We start from the raw sequence: 19,870 nt of genomic DNA, 5'->3' as shown, positions 1-19,870 counted from the left end.
GTGAGAGAGAGAGAGCGCTGGGGCGGGGCGGGGGCGGGGGCGGGGAGCGGAGCAGTAGCAAGCAGTGAATCAGTAAAAGGGAAGAGCGTTTCTAAACAAGACATACAAGTGTTGCATTTAATTTACCTCAATGATCACATGCGTTAGGGCCCAAGACTTCAGTGTCACGATTATAGGTAGGCTTGGAAAGATTAGATTTTTGTATTGGTAAATGTCGATTTTACTATACATACACACAAACAGACAAAAATTCCCATAGATGATGACTGCAATTTATGGGTAGGCGAAGTAAGAAAAATGCAGCTTGAGAACTTACTAATGTTTGATGTAAGGATATTTCCTTTGACATTTGATGTTGACAGTTTGTGTTTTAACACTTATAAAGCTTTAACTTCTTAAGTCATAATAGATTTAAGAAGTTATTGTCTGACCCCCATAGTTTCCAGGAACTGGGAAAACTTAAATTGGTAAATAAAAAAGCTTAAAACAAACATATATGTTAGTGTCAAAATTATAACAAAATGAAAATAAAATTCTGCCAAGCCTAATTACAGGATAAGACATTTCTTAGTCATTTTCTTGACTTTCTTTTCCTGGGTATACTACCTGTTAAGGTGACGAGTGTCTTGTCTCCTGAAACCACATCCAAGCTGCACCTATCCTGGAGCTTCCATAGTCTGGCAAGCAGCTTTCTTACATTAATTCATTTATTTTTCCTTTTAATTTCACAGTTTGTCTGTGAGAGGGGTGATAAATGATAGTTTATTTTGAGTCCTTTAGCTGCTAATCTAATTGAAGGTGATAGCTTGATTGGTCATTAGAAAACACTTCATAATCTCCATTTGTAAAAATCGGGCAACTCTTTTTTTTTTTCTGTAGTTTGTTCTCTCCTCTCTCTTGCAGCCATTCCCTACCTCCACAGTAAGCAGCAAATATATTTAATTTGTCATGGAAGTAAGTCCCCACTCCCTCTTCTTGTTGAAGGCCGCATTGCTCAGAATGGCTATAGCAAAGGGCAGTGTGTGTGTGTGTGGGGGGGAGAATTCACAATGTTTCACACCCCCACTCCCAGAGCTCAGTCTGACTTAATTGGCTGAAACACTCAAGGAGGAGAGTTTCAGCCCCTTGCTTAGCACTAACTTTCAACTGAAGGTGAGATTCTACTGGTAAAGTATATCTACTCAGTTGTACGTTCAGTGTTTTAAGCCCTGCTCTCTTTCTGTGAGTAACATAATAAAAATGTGTATGTTTATAAGCCGAGGTGTTAACGTTGAGTTTAAATGTCTAGAAGAACCAAATGGTGGAATGTAAAGATGTACATCAATAATGATAAGGAGTACTTGTGGCACCTTAGAGACTAACAAATTTATCTGAGCAAAAGCTTTTGTGAGCTACAGCTCACTTCATCAGATGCATACAGTGGAAAATACAGTGGGGAGATTTTATATATACAGAGAACATGAAACAATGGGTGGTTACCATACACACTGTAATGAGTGATCAGATAAGGTGAGCTACTACCAGCAGGAGAGGAAAAAAAAAACCAAAACCTTTTATAGTGATAATCAATGTGGGCCATTTCCAGCAGTTGACAAAAACGTGAGAGGAACAGTACGGGGGGAAAATAAACATGGGAAAATAGTTTTACTTTGTGTAATGACACATCCACTCCTAGTCTTTATTCAAGCCTAAGTTAATTGTATCCACTTTGCAAATTAATTCCAATTCAGCAGTCTCTCGTTGGAGTCTATTTTTTGAAGTTTTTTTGTTGAAGAATTGCCGCTTTTAGGTCTGTAATCAAGTGACCAGAGAGACTGAAGTGTTCTGCAACTGGTTTTTGAATGTTATAATTCCTGACATTTATTCTTTTACGTGGAGACTGTCCAGTTTGGCCAATGTACATGGCAGAGGGGCATTGCTGGCACATGATGGCATATATCACGTTGGTAGATGTGCAGATGAACCAGCCCCTGATGTTGTGGCTGATGTGATTAGGCCCTATGATGGTGTCCCCTGAATAGATATGTGGACACAGTTGGCAACGGGCCTTGTTGCAAGGATAGGTTCCTGGGTTAGTGTTTTTGTTGTGTGGTGTGTAGTTGCTGGTGAGTATTTGCTTCAGGTTGGGGGGCTGTCTGTAAGCAAGGACTGGCCTGTCTCCCAAGATCTGTGAGAGTGATGGGTCGTCCTTCAGGATAGGTTGTAGATCCTTGATGTTGCGCTGGAGAGGTTTTAGTTGGGGGCTGAAGGTGATGGCTAGTGGCGTTCTGTTGTTTTCTTTGTTGGGCCTGTCCTGTAGTAGGTGACTTCTGGGTACTCTTCTGTCTCTGTCAGTCTGTTTCTTCACTTCAGCAGGTGGACATTGTAGTTGTAAGAATACTTGATGGAGATCTTGTAGGTGTTTCTCTGTCTGAGGGGTTGGAGCAAATGTGGTTGTATCGTAGAGCTTGGCTGTAGACAATGGATCGTGTGGTGTGGTCTGGATGAAAGCTGGAGGCATGTAGATAGGCATAGCGGTCGGTACGTTTCCGGTATAGGGTGGTGTTTATGTGACCATCGCTTATTAGCACTGTAGTGTCCAGGAAGTGGATCTCTTGTGTGGACTGGTCCAGGCTGAGGTTGATGGTGGGATGGAAATTGTTGAAATCATGGTGGAATTCCTCAAGGGCTTCTTTTCCATGGGTCCAGGTGATGAAGATGTCATCAAGATTAATAACAATGTGGGCCATTTCTATTGGTGGCCGTGTATGGTATTTAAAAGCCACCACTTACTTCACAATATTTAAAAATAATCTACTTTTAAAACATTTATTTCCAGAGTACAGTAAAATTGTGGACTTTGTCAGATGTTTGCCCTAGAAAAGTGTGATTGAAAATACAAATTTCCATTTTTGCTTAGGACTAATATCTGAAGAGCACTGGTTATTGATAAGTGTAACTCATGGAAAAATTTCATTCAATAACTTCTAGCTCTTTTGCACATGCAAGACCCCATGTATGATTCTGCGGTAGTGCAAGTGACCCCATAATTTCAGTTTGGCTAGATGCCACATATTTGTGTTCTCTGAATCAGATAATTAAAATGTCCAATTTCTTGCCATCATTAAGATTGTCCACTTGCTGTTTTGCCTTGCTACAGTTTTTCTGGACATTCCCTTCTTACAAGATGGGGTTCAGTGGATTTCTTGTCTGCTGCCCTTAAAATGAGAATGGGAGGCAGCAAGAGAGACTTTGTTGGCAATTCAAGGTAGCAAAAATGAGTGGCTTGCTCAGCTGGTCCTTTTTCTAAGAAGTGTGGGCAGAAGAGACTGAAGTGGAGATGGTTGCCATCTACTGCTTCTGCATGGCTTAGGGAACTATGTAGTAAGAGAGAAAGATGGCTGTTATGTGTGGCCCTAAACTCATCTGTTTCTTCATGATTTAAGGACCTCAGCTGAAAACTGCTTCCTCATGTTCTCAAGATAATTCTTTTAGCACAATTTGTTCTCCCTTCCTCAGCCCATTTGCCTTTGTGGCCACACAGCCCAAAAACACACAGCACCCAGATTGGAGTAGCATTCCTCTCTTACAAAGACAATAATAGGGATTGTTAGGAATTTACATTGTGGTGCATTTCTAGAACTTTTTCATTTGAGCTGAAATATGTTGGAATGAACATTGTGGAATGATCCTCACTTTGGCGCAGAATCCAGTTTAGCTTTGCTGAATAAATCCAAGGGGCATAGGGCATTTTCATTTACTAATTTGCTTGTTTTATTACAGTCAGCTATATAATATTACCTCAGCATCTGCAGCATTTTGCTGTAGCAACAAGGCCTTTCTAAGTGCAAGAGATGCTTATCCATCTTATCCATTTATTTTTGTTCTGCTCATGATCATGAGAGGAAGAATCTTTTACAAGCATCTCTCTCCCTCAGTCAGTTTTGTCTTTGAACATCCTTCTGAAGAATCCCTAATAAAATAGCTTAAATCACCAAAATTATTCCAGGTGAGATCCCTAACTTTTATAGCTGTGACTGTGACTGCTTGCTTGATAAGTGCCTGTTGTTGTGTCGTCATAGTGTTGGAGTTAAAAAGAAGAGTTGGAGCTCAAGTCTTCTCAGAGAAAGACTTTATAGCAAAATTCTTCTATTAGTTTTCAATTCTAGGTTGAAATCTCCATGGTAATATTCAGTAGGTTGAAATTTTGAATGAAGTAAAATTGAATAAACCTGCGTAATTTTAGTAAAACATTTTGTTAAGCCAATAGTTTTCATAAAATTCCCCCAAACTATCTATAAAACTTGTTCATGTCCAAGTTGCTTGCACCACCTTCTGGATACTGTTCTTGGCAAAATGCTTTCCCATACATGATGCACAAGGAAAGTTGCGTTTCTGCCCAGCACCTCTAAGGATCTACTACGACTACTTTGTTTTATATTAAATTTGATCTTGCCTACATCTACATGGGCCTCTTCATCAGGAAAATTTGCTTTTGTTAGAGTGTGCATGCTGGTCTGCAAGTGTCCTTACCTGATTTTTATTTAGCTCCACTAAAAAGGTGGTAATATTCTTCTGTCTTGCAGATAAAAGAAAGTAAGGAGAAGGAGAAACTGGAGAGGAGGTTATTAGAAGAACTCTTCAAAATGTTCATGGATTCAGACTCCTTTTACTATAGTCTGACTTATGACCTAACAAACTCTGTCCAGAAGCAAAGCTCATGTGAGAAGACTAACTTGTCGCTGTGGAGGAAAGTAAGTATTTATATGTCAGAAGATGGCTGCCCAGTCTGTGTTTTCAACATACTATATTTGTTCTGAGTCCTAGTGGTATTGATTTTGAAACTTTTAAAGGCCAGATCATCAGCTGGTATAAAATATCAACTGGCCCTACATTAGGCTTCTACATAATGAAAACAAAATTAAAAACTACCAAGTACATGTCTTGGTCTGAGATCTGTCAAAATGTTTTGGATTTAAAAAAAAAAAAAAAGAAAAAAGCGAGCAGTGAAGGGTTGGATAACCAGTTGGAGTTATTGGGTAGCTAATTCATGTTTGGGATTACATCTGTGTCCTTATTGAGAGGTTCTGAAAAACCTGGTTTAAAATACTGCTGTTTTATTCTCTTACAGGTTGATGACAGATTCTTTTGGAACAAACACATGATTCAAGATCTCATCAATACTGATGTAAGTAATTGTTTTCTAAAAAGTGCATCTTAAATTTGTTAAAGCTGAGCACTATTTAGTAGAGGTGGTCAGAAATTTTCAAACATAATTGTTCAAAGGAAAACGCAGGTTTGTTGCAATGGAAATATTCTGCAGGATTACGTTGATTTTAACTAAACTTTCCACAGAAACCTGCCTGTTTTCCTGGTAGCTCATGCGCTGGGCTCCCCAGCATCTTGTCGGCCTGCCTGGAAGGGGACTTGGGAGGACTTCCAGGCACACTGGCAGCATAGGGGTGCCTCTTTCCTTGGTTGGCTGGCTGCCAGGTTGGCGAAGTCTGTGCAATACTTAGCACAGTGGCGTCCTGATCCTTGACGAGGGCTCCTTTGTGCTACAGTAATACAACTAAGTAATAGTAATACTGTTCAGCGTTACAAAGTGGTACTGTGCATCAAAGTATTCTGAGCTTTTGTTAGTATGTATGGCTGATATATAAGTGATAAAGCAGCAAACAAGCCACTTTAACTTTTCCTTAAATAGAAATGTGAATTAGAAATGCTTCATTAAGACTGTCTTCTAAATTTTCAAGCTCATAGATGAACATAGTTTTAACCTTTAAATCTTTGTGATATATTACACTAAGAAGTTGGGCTCACTAGAAACTTCAAAACAAAAGTTTAACACTTGCCTTCAGTCATTTGTGGTTTAAAAAAAATAAAACTTGGCCATCAAATGTGCCATCTTTCTGTGGGAGTCTTCTCATTTGCTGAGACTTGGAAGACCAGGGCCTAAATATATAAAGGTTTTGTCCACAAGATGAAAAATGTAGAAAATTAGTTTGTTTGTTTTTTTGAGTCTGTTTTTTGAGCCAAAAAAAAAAGATAGTTTGGGGCAAATTCACACGATAATTTATAGGAGAATGAGAAACTTGATGACTTATGACACAACTCACAGCCCATTTCAGTAGAGACTTCCTTTTGGAGCAGTGGTGCCCAAACTTTTCCTGTCACCTGACCCTTTACCAGTAATGGAATCTGTCTGTGCCCCGCCTCCATTACTGCACAGTTGGCTCAGCAGAGGAGCTTGGGCTGAAGGCAGGGCTGGGGGCAGAACTGGGGATGGGGGAAGGGCTGGAGGTGGCCCTGGCCTGGGGGTGGAGAGGGAATGAGGACAGAGCTGGGCTGGAGGTGAAGCAGGGGGCAGAGTGGAGCTGCGGGTGGGGCCAGAGCTGGGCTGATGGCGGAGCAGGGGACAGAGCTGCAGCTGGGGGTGGGGTGGGATGGAGTTGCAGCTGGGGCCAGGGCCGGGGCCAGGGTGGGGCTGGGGGCAGAGCAGGACTGGGTGGTGCTCTGTCTCCGCCCCCTGCCCCAAGGGGGCTGGCCCAGATCCTGATGTGCTTCCCTCTCCCCCCTGCACATTCCTCCGTGCCCTCCTAGGGGGTTCTCACCACAAGTTAGAGACTATTATTTTAGAGAATACAACTAATAGCAAGCATAGTATATGTCTCTTATCTTTATTACGTTTTCTTGTTTTATGTATACATTTAGAATATAATAAGTTAAATATAAATGATAAACAGAAATAAAGGGGAAACTAATCTAAACTATATATGCATCATTTAAGATTTGAACGTTTTGGTTATTCTTTATACTGTGTGGTTAATTGCTTCACGTGTGATGCCTGACTTTCCACAAATACGTCAGGCTCTTCAAAGTAGAAGTAGCAGTTGTCTCTGACATTAATTTTGATCTCCTGTGCATTTGATCTGCTGAACTTCTTCCATTTATGGCAACTAATTTAAAAAGGTAAATGGAATGTGTAATTCTTGTGGCACAATAGTATACCTGATCCTGGCAGGATTCTTTACTTGCACTATTTTGAAAGTGACTTGAACAAGAGATTTTGATGAGCCAGACAAAAAGCAGTGTACCATAAAATGCAGCTAGAGGAGAATTCCACAAAGAAGGAAAGAACTGCTTTTTCCCTCCTGAAAAGACTGATAAGAGAGAGATTTCTTATCTGAAAGCCTTCTGGAAATTTTTAAATGAATAGACTTTGGTCTGACATTTTAGCAAGGATAATTTAATCTTTCAACATTACAACAGGATACTGATTGTGGATGTTTAAAAAAAAATCCAATCTGAATATTCTGATTTGACATTATTACAGAAGGCTCTTTGCTTCTTGTCTGAAACGATATTATTTACCCAACAGATCTCTTCCATTGACAGAACACTTGAATCTTGTGTTTTAATTTGACTGTTAACTGTCAGTGTTCAAGCTTTTTTTTAAAATAAGAGTTTAAATTATTTGGATGCTGTCTGTAAGACACAAATGAAATCCTTTAAAGAATGTAACTTTTTAAAATTGATAGTGAGCAATATGACGCAACTTTTAGGTTACATTGTAATGTGCCAGGGCAGCTCCTTTGGTTTTATTTTTCACCAGTCTCCCCAAAAAGACCCTCTCCCCGCTCAAAAAAACCCACAACCCTCTGGTTCTGCTGATTAAAATAAAAGCACCATGAGAAGAGAAGGTAAAAAAGGTGTTCATACAAAATGAAGAGGCAGGGATTCTGGGAATTTTTGTGGAATTGGACCTGAATTTTGAGAAGACTTCTCTAAAAGCCAGAGTAAAACCAAGCACACCTGCAGAAATAGCAATAATATCAGAAACCTCTGTAGATTAGCGTAACTGTTAAAACTGGTATAGATGTATATATTTTTTTTGTAATTTACAGAACGCAGAAGTGGACTCTTGGATTATACCCATCATTCAGGGATTTGTACAGATTGAAGAACTTGTAGTTAATTACAGTGATGCGTCTGATGATGAGAAAAGCAGTCCAGAGACGCCTCCTCAGGAGTCAATTTGCGTAGATGATATTCACCCTCGATTTCTGGTAGCACTTATTTCACGCCGAAGTCGGCATAGAGCTGGTAAGCAGAGTGTGTCCAAGATACTAACCGTGCCAAAAGGGATGTGAAGGATAAAACTTTGAAAATAATAGTGCTGCATGGTACAGTCCAGAATCACACTCCAAAATTCACTGATAAATGAGAAACTGAAGCGCTACCTAAAATGTTGTGAAAAAATTAATTCGTCCAAATCTGTACATAAAAATAGATTTAAGCTTTTGTTTTTAGACCTTGCCATCCTCTAGATGCCTTAGAAATTTTGAGGAAAAAGTGGTGATTTAAAGTTTAGATACTGTTAGTTACATAACCTTCTTCTGACACCCCCACGCAGCCACCACACAGTATTGTTTAACTAATGCTCCGTAGTTCAGAAGTTCAGTGCTGTTTCAGGGATTGATTCTTATTCTAATATTGTGGAATTACATTTCCATGTTTTATATAAATTTAGTTTCCTACTTAATATGAATGTAATTACTCAAACTTACTGACTTTCTTGCCTTTGGAATACTGATGTAAACCATTATAAACTTTTCCAAACTACTGTACTTGGCAATCAGGTCAGAGGACACTGGATGGAAAAACAAATAGTAGCCACAGCAGCAAGAAATGTTTAAAATGCACAGAGCTAGGTATATAGATGGAAATGTAATTGCTTTCATTTGCTAATGAACAATTCTGCCCATATTACAAATCTTGAAGCTGCTCATGGAGCTTTCTTCATTACTGTTCTGTAAACTGGAGCATCTGTCAGTCAAAGATGATCTGTAGTTTCTTTCAGTTTAGTATTTTGGGTTTTTAGTGTTCAGGTTTTGCTTGTACATGTTTATTTGGTAGAAATCTGCTCTATCAAGGTTATATGCCTTTTGTAATGGATTAATTATTTTAAATCACACAGTTTACTTATCACAAGTCTATAAATCACTGTCAGACCCCACCCGCAGCCCTTAAATTTTTTTCATATAGTTAAACTCCTGCTATAGGGCTGCTCCAGTAATAGCACACAACACTCACAAATCAGAACTTGACTCTTACCTTCATAGTAGCGCAGGAACAAGATTAACACTCACTGCAACAGTGTATAGGGATTAGAAGGGGAAGGGAAGAATGAAAGTGAGGTTACCGAAGTGACATTACCACTGTGGTTTGTCCAGGAAGTACTGCCCTAATGGTAGTACTGTACTTACAGCGAAGACCCTGCTGCAGTACAGGTGTATAGACAAAATTAACCCTTGGGAATAGTTGCAGGGGAGGATAAGGATTAAAACCAAAGCCTTGTTCCATCTCTACCAAATTAAAATAAAACGGGAGAGAGGAGCCAGAAAAGGAACCAGACATCAGTGTTGTTGTCAGTTGGGATAGCCTGGTTGATTTGTCTTGTATTTCACATTTACTTCTGTACACTTCTGAAAGTCTTTTTGGTGGTGAGGAATATCCATATTTTGGATTAATTTTCAAAAATTTCACAGCTTTCTTGAGTTAACTGATCAACTGATTTCTCTTTGTCTTCTAGGGATGCGGTATAAGCGAAGAGGTGTTGATAAAAATGGGAATGTGGCAAATTATGTGGAGACAGAGCAATTGATTCATGTCCATAATCATACTCTCTCATTTATTCAAACACGTGGCTCTGTGCCAGTGTTCTGGAGTCAGGTTGGATACAGGTACAACCCACGACCACGACTGGACAAGAGTAAGTATTGGTAATCTGTGGAGCTTGTAAAACGTACCCAGATCACTTTAAAATAATAGACTTGGAAAACTGTTACTCTATTGACCTCTGGTCAACACTTTTTTTTTTTTAAAACTAAAAGTAATGATGGTGAGTTGGTCCAATTTAAAATAACTTCTCTGTCCTTTAGTTGAACTCAAAACTTGATTAAGGAGTCCCCATTTCTCCCAGATACAGGAGGATAATTGAGTTCCCAAAATAACTGTATGCACTTCCACCCCTCTTTAATGCCCCAAACTCTTTTATGCAGTGGCAGGTCTTCAGGGTTGGGGAGGGGGAGAGTCTGGTCTCCTTTGAAAATGGAAATGCTAAAGGCTTTGGAGGCAGTATGAAACTTACACCACAGAGTTCACTGATAATAAGATTCTTCCCTCTGCTTTTTAAGAATTTCTTTTTCTAATCTGGTAGGAATGAAAATGTACAACATTGTAAATTTACTACAGTGAGTTCTGGGACGTGCATTTTCTAGACTTTCTTCTAAATTTAAATGAAACCAAGAAGTTCCTGCTACATCAATTTTGAAGTATGCTAATTGGTCGGTCTCTCTCTCTCTCTCTCTCTCTCTCTCTCTCTCTCTGCACCACTAAGATGGCACAAAAAATAGAGTTCTGAGTTGGAGAGAATCTGGGCTGATCATGGGCATCAAGTTTAGATTAGCACCCAGGCTTCTGGATTGTTCTCCAGAATGAAATTCGAAAAGTTGAGATTTGCCAGTGCTCTGTATCCCAGTGTTACGCCTGGGGGAATTCTGCGCCACTGCAGAATTCGTAGGCCATGCATATTTTTTTGTCCGTCCCCTGCAGAAAATAACTTCTGCTGGAAAGTTGCTGCTGCTCTGCCTTTTACCCACCAGGGGGTGTTGTGGCACTAGAACACAGCAGCGGCTCCTGGTCAGCCCCAGCTATCATAGGGAAGAGAGAGAGACTGCCTGTGCCTTCTTCACAGCGCTTGTCGGGCCAGGTTAGGAGAGGGGACATGGGGAGACAGCGTGGGGCACATGGGGCTGTTTTGGAGTGTGTGTCACAGACTGGGGTTCATAAGGACTAGTGAGGGAGGACAGATTGGGGCAGTAGCTGAATGGGAGTGGAGATGCAGGGCCACATGGGATTGGGTGTCTGAGTGAGGGTGGAAGGACACATGGGAATGGAGTGCAAGGACACATGGGGACAGGAGCAGATGTGCCTGACTGAATGGGAGAGGCTAGGGATCAGCCAGAGTCTGCAGAGGAAGCTCCCTAACACCCCCTGCCAAACCCCCCCCCCTCCCCCCCCAAAAAGCCTGTTCAACACTTTTCCCACCCATACCCAGCAACCCTCCAAGTTCACATCCAGGTTCCTTCCCAGCAGTTACTACTTTCCCTCAGCTCCTCCATTACCCCGACTCCGTCAAGTCTTTGCACTGCTTCTGATGGCTGTGGGAAATGCAGTTCTGTATTATAGTTTAAAATGAATTATTACTCAGAATTCTGTATTAATATACCTAGCAAGGAATCTATTTATCAAAAAACATTTCCTGAATCTTTGTTGTTCTCTGTATTATTACAGATATACTTGCTGACAGGTATTTTTAAATAAATTACCAAAATAATTGAAACTGGTGAGATTATATTATGTTATTTTGACAAAAAAAATGTAGAGTTTTGCAGAATTTTAAATTTTTTGGTGCAGAATTCCCCCAGGAGTACAGCATATTCATTACCGCAAAGGGAAAAATACTCGAAGGGAAAAGTGTTTTGACAGTACTGTCATAGCATCAGAGAAACAGACAGGGCTCATAAGTCCATTGATGTGGTATTAAACCCACCACAACAGAAGCATGTAATTCAGCAAGACTAGGATTTGTATGTGTGTGATATTTACTATCTCCTATTTCTGATAACTACAGACTATATTGAACAATCTGCACTTAAAGTTAGTTGCTGATTTAGGACTAAAAGTTAATGTTAGTCTGTAAACTCTCCAGGAGAGAGACTTTCTTGTTTTGTTTTAGGTGCTTTCTCTTAAAGGGAGGATTGTCTTTTTCTATGTGTTTGCACTAGCTGAACGGGACCTTGATCCTGATTGTGTCTTTAGGGACATGTCTATACTGTCCTGCTGTTTGGACTGAAGGGGCATGAATAGCAGTGGACACCAAAGTGTTGCACTGTAACTCCCCCCATGTAAATGTTGTGGGTGCAAACAAAGTTTCCTAGTTCACATTAATATAGTTCTCTTCAGACAAGACTCCATTAATTTGAAATAGGAACCTTTTAGTCTGTGGCTGCAGCATCCACACAGGGAGTTACAGCATAGCATTTTGGTGCACAGTGCTGTTCGCACCTCCAGAGTCTGAAGTGCAGGGCAGTCTAGACATGTCCTTAACGCTACCATAAAACAAAAAGTAAAGGTATATCTTTATGGTAATGCTTAGCTTTTGGCTGTGTTAGAAGGGTAGTGAAGATTATTATTTTTGCCAGCATCATTCCGTCAGGTTCAGGTTTTTGTAAAGCACTAACAAATTCAACTGTCTTGTGAAGAGTTTGCTAAAACCCTTAAAATAGCTGAAAAGGGATCTCTTGCCAGATCCTAGAAGAGCAAAGTGTGAACAAATTTGTACTAAAGATGAGAAAAAACAGTGAGCAATAGGAACGTTTGAAAATCCCCCCGAAAATCATATCAAAACAGTTTGAAATGCTAAAGACTCTCCGTGTGTGGCATTTGTTTATGGGGCTGGGCAATTCAATACTGTGGTGATCAGCGCTTCTGAATTCCTAGCAAAATTGGTGGGTAATGTGAAGAGGATTTCAATTAATTTGAAAGATTTATAGGTAGGTTATAGCACCTGTCGGGATCAGTTTTAATGTCAAAGATATAAAATCTTACCTCATTAGTTAAACGTATTCTAGATAGTTTCTCCTAGTCTGTGCTATTACATCTTTAAGAATATAGTCTACTTTCAGTCTTGGACAGTTTGTGAAATTTTTTATTCTTTAGAAGGCTCTGTGCTATCCTATTCTAATGTTTATACTTAAACCAGCTCTACATACTTTTACAAGATTATTTAAACATTTAAGATACTTCTGAGGTGAAGGGAGTTCATCTGAAGTATGGAGCTTGCATAGAAAGGTTGAAGAGGTTTGTAAATAAGAAAAGGAAGGAGTAGACTGGCTTGCACCCAAAGTATAAAAGAGAATGTTTTAGTTTGATACTCCCATCTGCACTTTGATGGTAAGTAAGTAGCACAGTAGTAATATGGCATAGCATTAACTGGATCTCCACTGTGTCAGTGTTGGACCTCAGAAGGTAAAATGAATTAATATGGTCCTGTAGAATGTATCATGCTACCTGCATGCACATGCAGGTTTTCTTAATCCAAGGTACCTAATAATGTGAAATTGAATATGAACTAATACCTTTAAAAATTAATCAAGTGAAAGGAAATGATTAGTTCTTCACAGTGTCCTTCTACTTTGTAGGTGAAAAGGAAACTGTACCCTATTTCTGTGCCCACTTTGAAGAACAACTGAAAATTTACAAGAAACAGGTGTGTTTTAGGCTGGCACTTCTACTTTTATGAGTGTATTTATTACTTAAACTTAACTAGTGTGAATTGTTTAAAAATACTTCATAAACAATCTGAGTACTTAAAAGGACAATAAAAAATTAGAACTTTAGGTGTAGCACTTGATTTTCCTGAATTATACAGCAATTTCCAGAAATAGTAATTGAACCCATCTTTTTGGTAACTTTTTTTTTAATTGGGCTTGTCAAATCAGCATTTGTTTTTTATTGGAGATGAGATTAACTACAGCAGTTAACCCGATAACTTGGGTTCCAAAACAAAAATGGGAAAAAATGGTGTCTGAAGAGAACCTTGTGTTAGATAAGCTAAGTGGAATTACTTAACTTTTTTTTTTTTTTTTACTGTTTTCATGTTTTTGTAATTTGTTTTGTATGTTGCCTTCCAGAGAGAGTGTAATTCTGCAAGTATCTTCACTAAGATTGCCAAACTATTAAATTATTAATTTTTGAACAGGTTATTATTAATTTGGTGGATCAGACTGGACGAGAGAAGATTATTGGAGATGCTTACCTTAAACAAGTGCTACTATACAACAATTCAAACCTCACTTATGTTTCCTTTGACTTCCATGAGCACTGGTAAGAGGGCTTTCTAAAATGTGTCATCTTGTAGTATTTGCTAAAATGAGAGATGTTGTTGAGGGTAGGGGAAACCGTTTTCTAATAGTGTGTGAAATGCATTGACTTTCACAGAGAGAGAGAGAGAAATATTGTTTTTTGTAAATGAAGGTAATATAACTTGGGTTTTTCATAGCTTAGCTTGCCATTGTTTTCTGCTGGACAGTTTTGGTGTTTCAAAAAGCATCATTAGTATTTTGGTTGTTTGCTCCAATCCTCCCTTTCCTCACAGTTTCTTCAACTCAGCTTCACTCCACACCTGCCCCTTGTAACCTATCCTTCCCTGCTCTGTCCCCCAACCCTGTTCCTTTCAACGCCTCCTTACCCTTCCCTTTTCTTTCCATTTAGCTCATCCCCTCTGGACTAATCCATCCTCACCCCCAAAATCATGGAAATAACATGACTGTTTCTGCCATCACATTGTTCACTCTGCCTTTGTGTTATGGAATTCCCTGCACCCTTTGTCTGTATTGTCCATTTAAATTGTAAGTTCTTCATGGCAGGGACTGTCTACTACTCTGTACAGTGCCTAGCACAATGTGATCCTGTTCTTGGCTGGCCCTCAAGTGCCACCATAATAGATATGATTGATAACTCCTCTGGTCCCCTTTTCTGGCTCACATGGTTGGGGAAGGGCAGGGGACACAAGGAGGATGTTAAATCCTATTATGATGTTGCTGGAGCAGATTGCCTACTACATTCCAGTACTGAGGTGGCTGCATTCTGCTGATGGGTAATGCGATCTCTACATATATTGTCTGTCAGGCTTGTTGAGCACCTTCAGGATGAAAATGACATGAATGTAAAGATTTGATCATTTGTCACTTTTTTTTGTTTTGCTTTTGGTTCATACTTTAGCACCATACTATAATTGCCCCCCAAATCCTCTCCCATTTGTAAGTGAATGCATCGAAAGAGTTCTTGAGAGGCTGGAGGGAAGATAGGCATGGCTATAATGTAGCTGTTTGAGTATATTTTTAAATGGTTTAATTTGCAACTGACATTTGAAAAGATTTTCATAAACTTTGTACATTGCCCGATAACTGCTGTGAATAAATTCTGCTTCATATTTAGCTAAATATCAGTTTATATTTGTCTGTACTTGACTTGTGTGTGTTGCATCATTATTCTAGTTGAAACTTAATTTACTTTTGTGAACTTTTATTTTAGCAGAGGAATGAAGTTTGAAAATGTTCAAACATTAACTGATGCCATTCATGATATCATCCTTGATATGAAGTGGTGTTGGTAGGTATTTGCATGCTCAGGCTGGTATGAAATGTTTATAGAAAAATTTGAATGAAAGAATAGGGGAAAAACAGTTTAAACAATGTTTGTTTAGATGGATTTTTATGGCCTTGCATTTCTCCAACGATTATCTTTTCCCTCCAATCTTACCTGTCTTGAACATTAGTTCCTGGTTAGCAAATCAGCATCTTGGAATCAATTTTGTGAAGTATTCTACTTATGGTTCTACCCTTTTAACAACAAAAGAACTCCCAATAACATTGTCCCTTCCCTGAGGTTCACTGTTGTTAATTTGAAAAAAAAATCTAAAGAAATTATGTATGAAATATCAGGCAGTTCCCCCACCCATAGAGCTCCAACCTTACCCTGAACAGCCAGTGAAAACCCTTGACCTCCAGCCAGGTATATTGGTTACATATTTATGCATTTTGATATATGATTGATGTGGCTTTCATGAATTACATTGTATATGGTTCAGTACACTGTTTCATATTGGTGTGTGTGTAAATAAATGAAGTGTGCTGTCAGATTGTCACTGGTGTCTGGGAGAAGTTTTTCTGCAACATTTAGGAAATTTTGTGAATGGTTGTCCTATATGTTAGCGATTGTTCTAAAGCTGGCATTGTTTTTATATAGAAATGAAATAAGTAAATTTGTGTCCATGTACTAGAATATTGAATTTTTAGTAAAAATGGGCTTCCTTGCAAGTTCAGGATAATGGTGGAGAAATGTGGGCGAAGGGGAATGGAGGGGGAGGTAGCTATTCTGAAAAGGGGGCTCATGTCAGCTGGGCTGACTTGGGTTTGCTGGTAGTTCTGAAAAACTGAAAAAAAAAAAATTGGTTTGTCTCAAACAACCTGAAAATTCCAAAAAGTTTTGATGAATCAAAGTTGATGAATTTCATTTTGGGTTGAATGAAACTTGCACTCTTTCACATTAAAGGAAATAAAGTGCTAGAACGGGTGGAGGTGATAGTGATGGTGCTGGTGCTCACCTTCTAACTGTTTAGCCAAATAGGGCACTCATCTGGGTTGTGGGAGACTGGGGTTCTGTTCATCCCCTCTGTCTGATGTGGAGCAGGAATTTGAACTTGGGTCTCCCCTCCTGCAGGAGAGTGCCTTAGCCAGTAGACTATGGGATATTCTGGGGTGAGTCTCTCTCTCCTGTGTATAAAATACTTGAATAATCCATTGGGCTGGAGAGAAAAAGTGAGTGACTATAGCCTGGTGGTTAGGGCACACTTCTGTAATGTGAGAGATCCAAGTTCAGGTTTCTGCTTCCATATCAAGTAGAGAGGAGAATTGAGTCTGGGTCTCCCACATCCCAGGCAGGTGCCCTAACCACTGGGCTAAAAGTTAAGGTGGACTCCACCACTACCACCTTCTCTGACTGTTTTGTTTTATGAATGGTTTTGTATGTTCCTCCTTTTTTGTTTGAAACTTTTTGACAAATTAGCAGGAAGCTTCAGGTAGACAAACTGCATTTTTCAGCGAATAAACTATTTGTCTGAAAAACTTTACGCAGTTCTAATGGAGTGTAGCTGGGATGTTGAATGAAACTGAATGAATATTCCATGGTTTAGTCTAGTAGAAACATGTTTTCTAACTTAAATTTTCTGTTTTATTTGCATGGACTGATCAGTTCTTTTATATTTAAGATCTCTCAATAAACATTTTACTACTGCTATTTTTTTTTTTTACCACCTTTGAAAGGGTTGATCAAGCTGGTGTGATTTGTAAACAAGAAGGAATTTTTCGTGTTAACTGTATGGACTGTCTGGATCGGACCAATGTAGTCCAGGCTGCTATTGCAAGAGTGGTCATGGAACAGCAGGCATGTATGACGTGTAAATTTTAAAGTGCTAAATATCTTAGATTTTTTTTTATTTATGAAAAGATAATCAGCATTTTTGTGAGTGAAAATAGCCTAGAACTTGTTAAGTTATGAAGGTAACGGGATCTTCTAGGAATGTGCATATGCCCCCCAAATGTTTAAACTTCTGAATAGTTCTTGGATTGGGAGGCATGTCTTTAACATTTTTGGGAGAAGAGACTGGCATTAGGGGCACCAGAACTATTATCTCACTTTTATTGTGTAGATTTGTAGTTTGTTAGTTCATAGGCGGTGATTGTCGCTTGCATATACTTTTTTTCTTTTACAAAATTAGGTATAGGTAGAAAAATGAGTAGGTCCAGAGATGTACTTTAGTTTCAGGCACTTGAGAATAAAATATCCCATGAATCTGCATATTAAGTGCTTGATATGCCTGAGAGATCATTCCCCTTGACTATAGAGAGACCATCATTCTCCATCTTTCCAGGTATCCTAAACAGGTAGTTGACAGATCATCTCCTCTGGAATGAATCTGTCCCTTTCAGAGATGGCATTTCCAAATAGGAGTAGGAGGAGATGATTAAGGAGCTTTCTTATAGTTCAATGATCATCTGCTTCCTTCTTTGGAACCTCAACCTTGGTTATATCTTCTGCCTGAAAAGGATGTTAAGTAGATGATCGTGCATGTAGCTTATTCCTTCACCTGCTTACTTCCCTGGTCCTTCTCGCATGAACAGAGAGCAACCATACCCGAAGTCCAAAAGTGCAAACAATTGAATGTTTATTGGGGTGAACTTCCAGCAAGCACGATTCCAGTTTCCTTCCTTAGTGTCCCCCTTCCCAACTCTGACCCCAGAGAGCCTTACCTGTGTCCCTGTTCCCATTCCCTCCCTTAGCAAAACATGATTCCAATTTCCCCACCTCCATTCCCTGTTCCCATTCCCCCCCACTTCCTGATTGACTGCAGGCTACATAGTAAAACTTGAGTTCTGCTTAGCTATACCTTAACCAATCATTTTCCTGAAATTTAACTAACCAATTCTAACATAATGTAACATGATTATTTAACCAATTATATCCCACCACCTTAATTAGTTTACACCCAGCAAAATTAATTATACAGCAGACAGAAACAATCACAGAACCAGACAGAGATTCTACAACAAAACAATAGGGAAATGGGGACTACAATGATAGAACAAACCCAGAAATGAGGATTTCACAACCCAGCTATTGATAAGTGAGTTCTTGACAGACAGGATGCTATCAAACTAAGTTTCCTTTTACATTTTCTAGGCACTTCCCTTTTTCTGGAAGTGATAGGCACTATCAGGACAGGATTGTATTCCTAACAGCCCAATAGCACCTTATTTCAATGTGACTAGCATTCGCTTCCCAGCTTATGGCTGCCTCTGCTGTTTAGCCAAAGGCCTTAGCCTAAGAACAGGGCCTCAGACTATCACAGTGAGAAAAGGCCTTATACAGTCAGTGATTTTGATTCTCTCTTTTGTACCTCTATAACTAGCTAAGTGATAAGAATACACCTAAATTCTTAGCGTATAGGCCTTTACAGACAGGCCTGAGTATCTATATCCTAACAGTAGCCTTGAAAATTCAACATTGCAGTGCAGGAAGAGATGAAAAAGCTCCATGATGTGCTTGAGATAAAGGATAAAGGCAAGCTGGCCCTTCCTATAAATAAAGAATGAATTGATCTGACTATGAAAATAGGTGCTGCCAAGTTCCAATGTCATCCGCAGCAAGGAATCCTGACCATATGATTCTGGTTGTACGATTGATTTTGATTTTTCCTTCTAGCATCTTGCCTCTGATTCTTGGTCTCTTCTGCCTCTGAATAATCAAAGCAAGATAATCTTTCTAGAAATCTTAGGTTCGAGTCCTCGGATATGTCTGTGCTGCAATTAAAAACCTGTAGCTGATCCATGCCAGTTGACTTGGCTTGTGGGGCTTGGGCTAAGGGGCTGTTTAATTGTGGTGTAGGCATTTGGGCTTGGGCTGGAGCGTCAGCTCTAGGACTGTGCACGGTGGAAGGGTTCCAGGGGTCAGGGCTAGGGCTGCAGCCTAACATCTACACTGCAGTTAAACAGTCCATTAGTCTGAGCCGCACGAGCCCGAGTCAGCTGGCATGAGCCAGCTGCAGGTGTCTAATTGCAATGTAGACATACTGATTGATATTGAGTTATGGAGTGGGGCCTTCTGCAATAACATTAGAACAGTAGATCTGTGAGACTGTCCCCCCTGTCCCACCCCAAAGTAGATTAACAATTCTAAAGTTAATCTACTTTAGAATTGTTCTACGGTTGTTAAGCACGGTATGACTCCTACAATACAGACCCGCAGAAGCACAGTATTCTGAGAACTCTAGTTGCCTGTAAACTTGTCACATTTCCCAGGAGCATATGACTTATTGTCTTTATGCTGGAAATTTGATAACACTTCTCAAATCAATAAAGAGTTTTTAATACAAATTCTTTTCTTGTCCACAAATGGTGTTTTAGCATTTAGACTGTAAGAAAATAGTCTAAAGTAAAAAGTCACACTTGTGATTTAACCCAGTGAAGCCCATTGGAAAGCCATAGCTAAGGTTGCATTAGAATTAAATTTATAACAGGAGCTTTAAGCTTTTTTATTTTGTAAAACTCTCAATGAAATGGCAGAAACCAAAACATAGAATATGAACTTTGAGTGCTATTTGAATTGTTCATGGTGGTTTGATGAAAACTGAATTGATAGAGGGAGACCTCAGTAGTGTTAAGGCAGAATAACTTTTCAAAGGCATGGAATGTCTGATATAAAA

General features: G+C 39.4%; 1 protein-coding gene across 2 annotated transcripts in view; it reads left to right on the top strand.

Moving 5' to 3' along the window:
- The window catches only part of INPP5F (inositol polyphosphate-5-phosphatase F), a 100,632-nt gene that overhangs the window by 60,383 nt on the left and 20,379 nt on the right, over positions 1-19,870 (top strand). For both annotated transcript variants that reach the window (XM_043551921.1, XM_037904094.2), the window contains 8 exons: positions 4,566-4,733; positions 5,111-5,167; positions 7,887-8,085; positions 9,575-9,754; positions 13,248-13,315; positions 13,808-13,932; positions 15,142-15,219; positions 16,932-17,052. In XM_043551921.1, the coding sequence (XP_043407856.1) occupies positions 4,566-4,733; positions 5,111-5,167; positions 7,887-8,085; positions 9,575-9,754; positions 13,248-13,315; positions 13,808-13,932; positions 15,142-15,219; positions 16,932-17,052 (996 nt within the window). The remainder of the gene's footprint in view (positions 1-4,565; positions 4,734-5,110; positions 5,168-7,886; positions 8,086-9,574; positions 9,755-13,247; positions 13,316-13,807; positions 13,933-15,141; positions 15,220-16,931; positions 17,053-19,870) is intronic.

This window comes from Chelonia mydas, chromosome 7, assembly GCF_015237465.2.
Source record: "Chelonia mydas isolate rCheMyd1 chromosome 7, rCheMyd1.pri.v2, whole genome shotgun sequence".
NCBI classification, from domain to species: Eukaryota; Metazoa; Chordata; order Testudines; family Cheloniidae; genus Chelonia; species Chelonia mydas.
The sequence above is the reverse complement of the archived record's forward strand: the minus strand, read 5'-3'. Positions and strand labels throughout refer to the sequence as shown.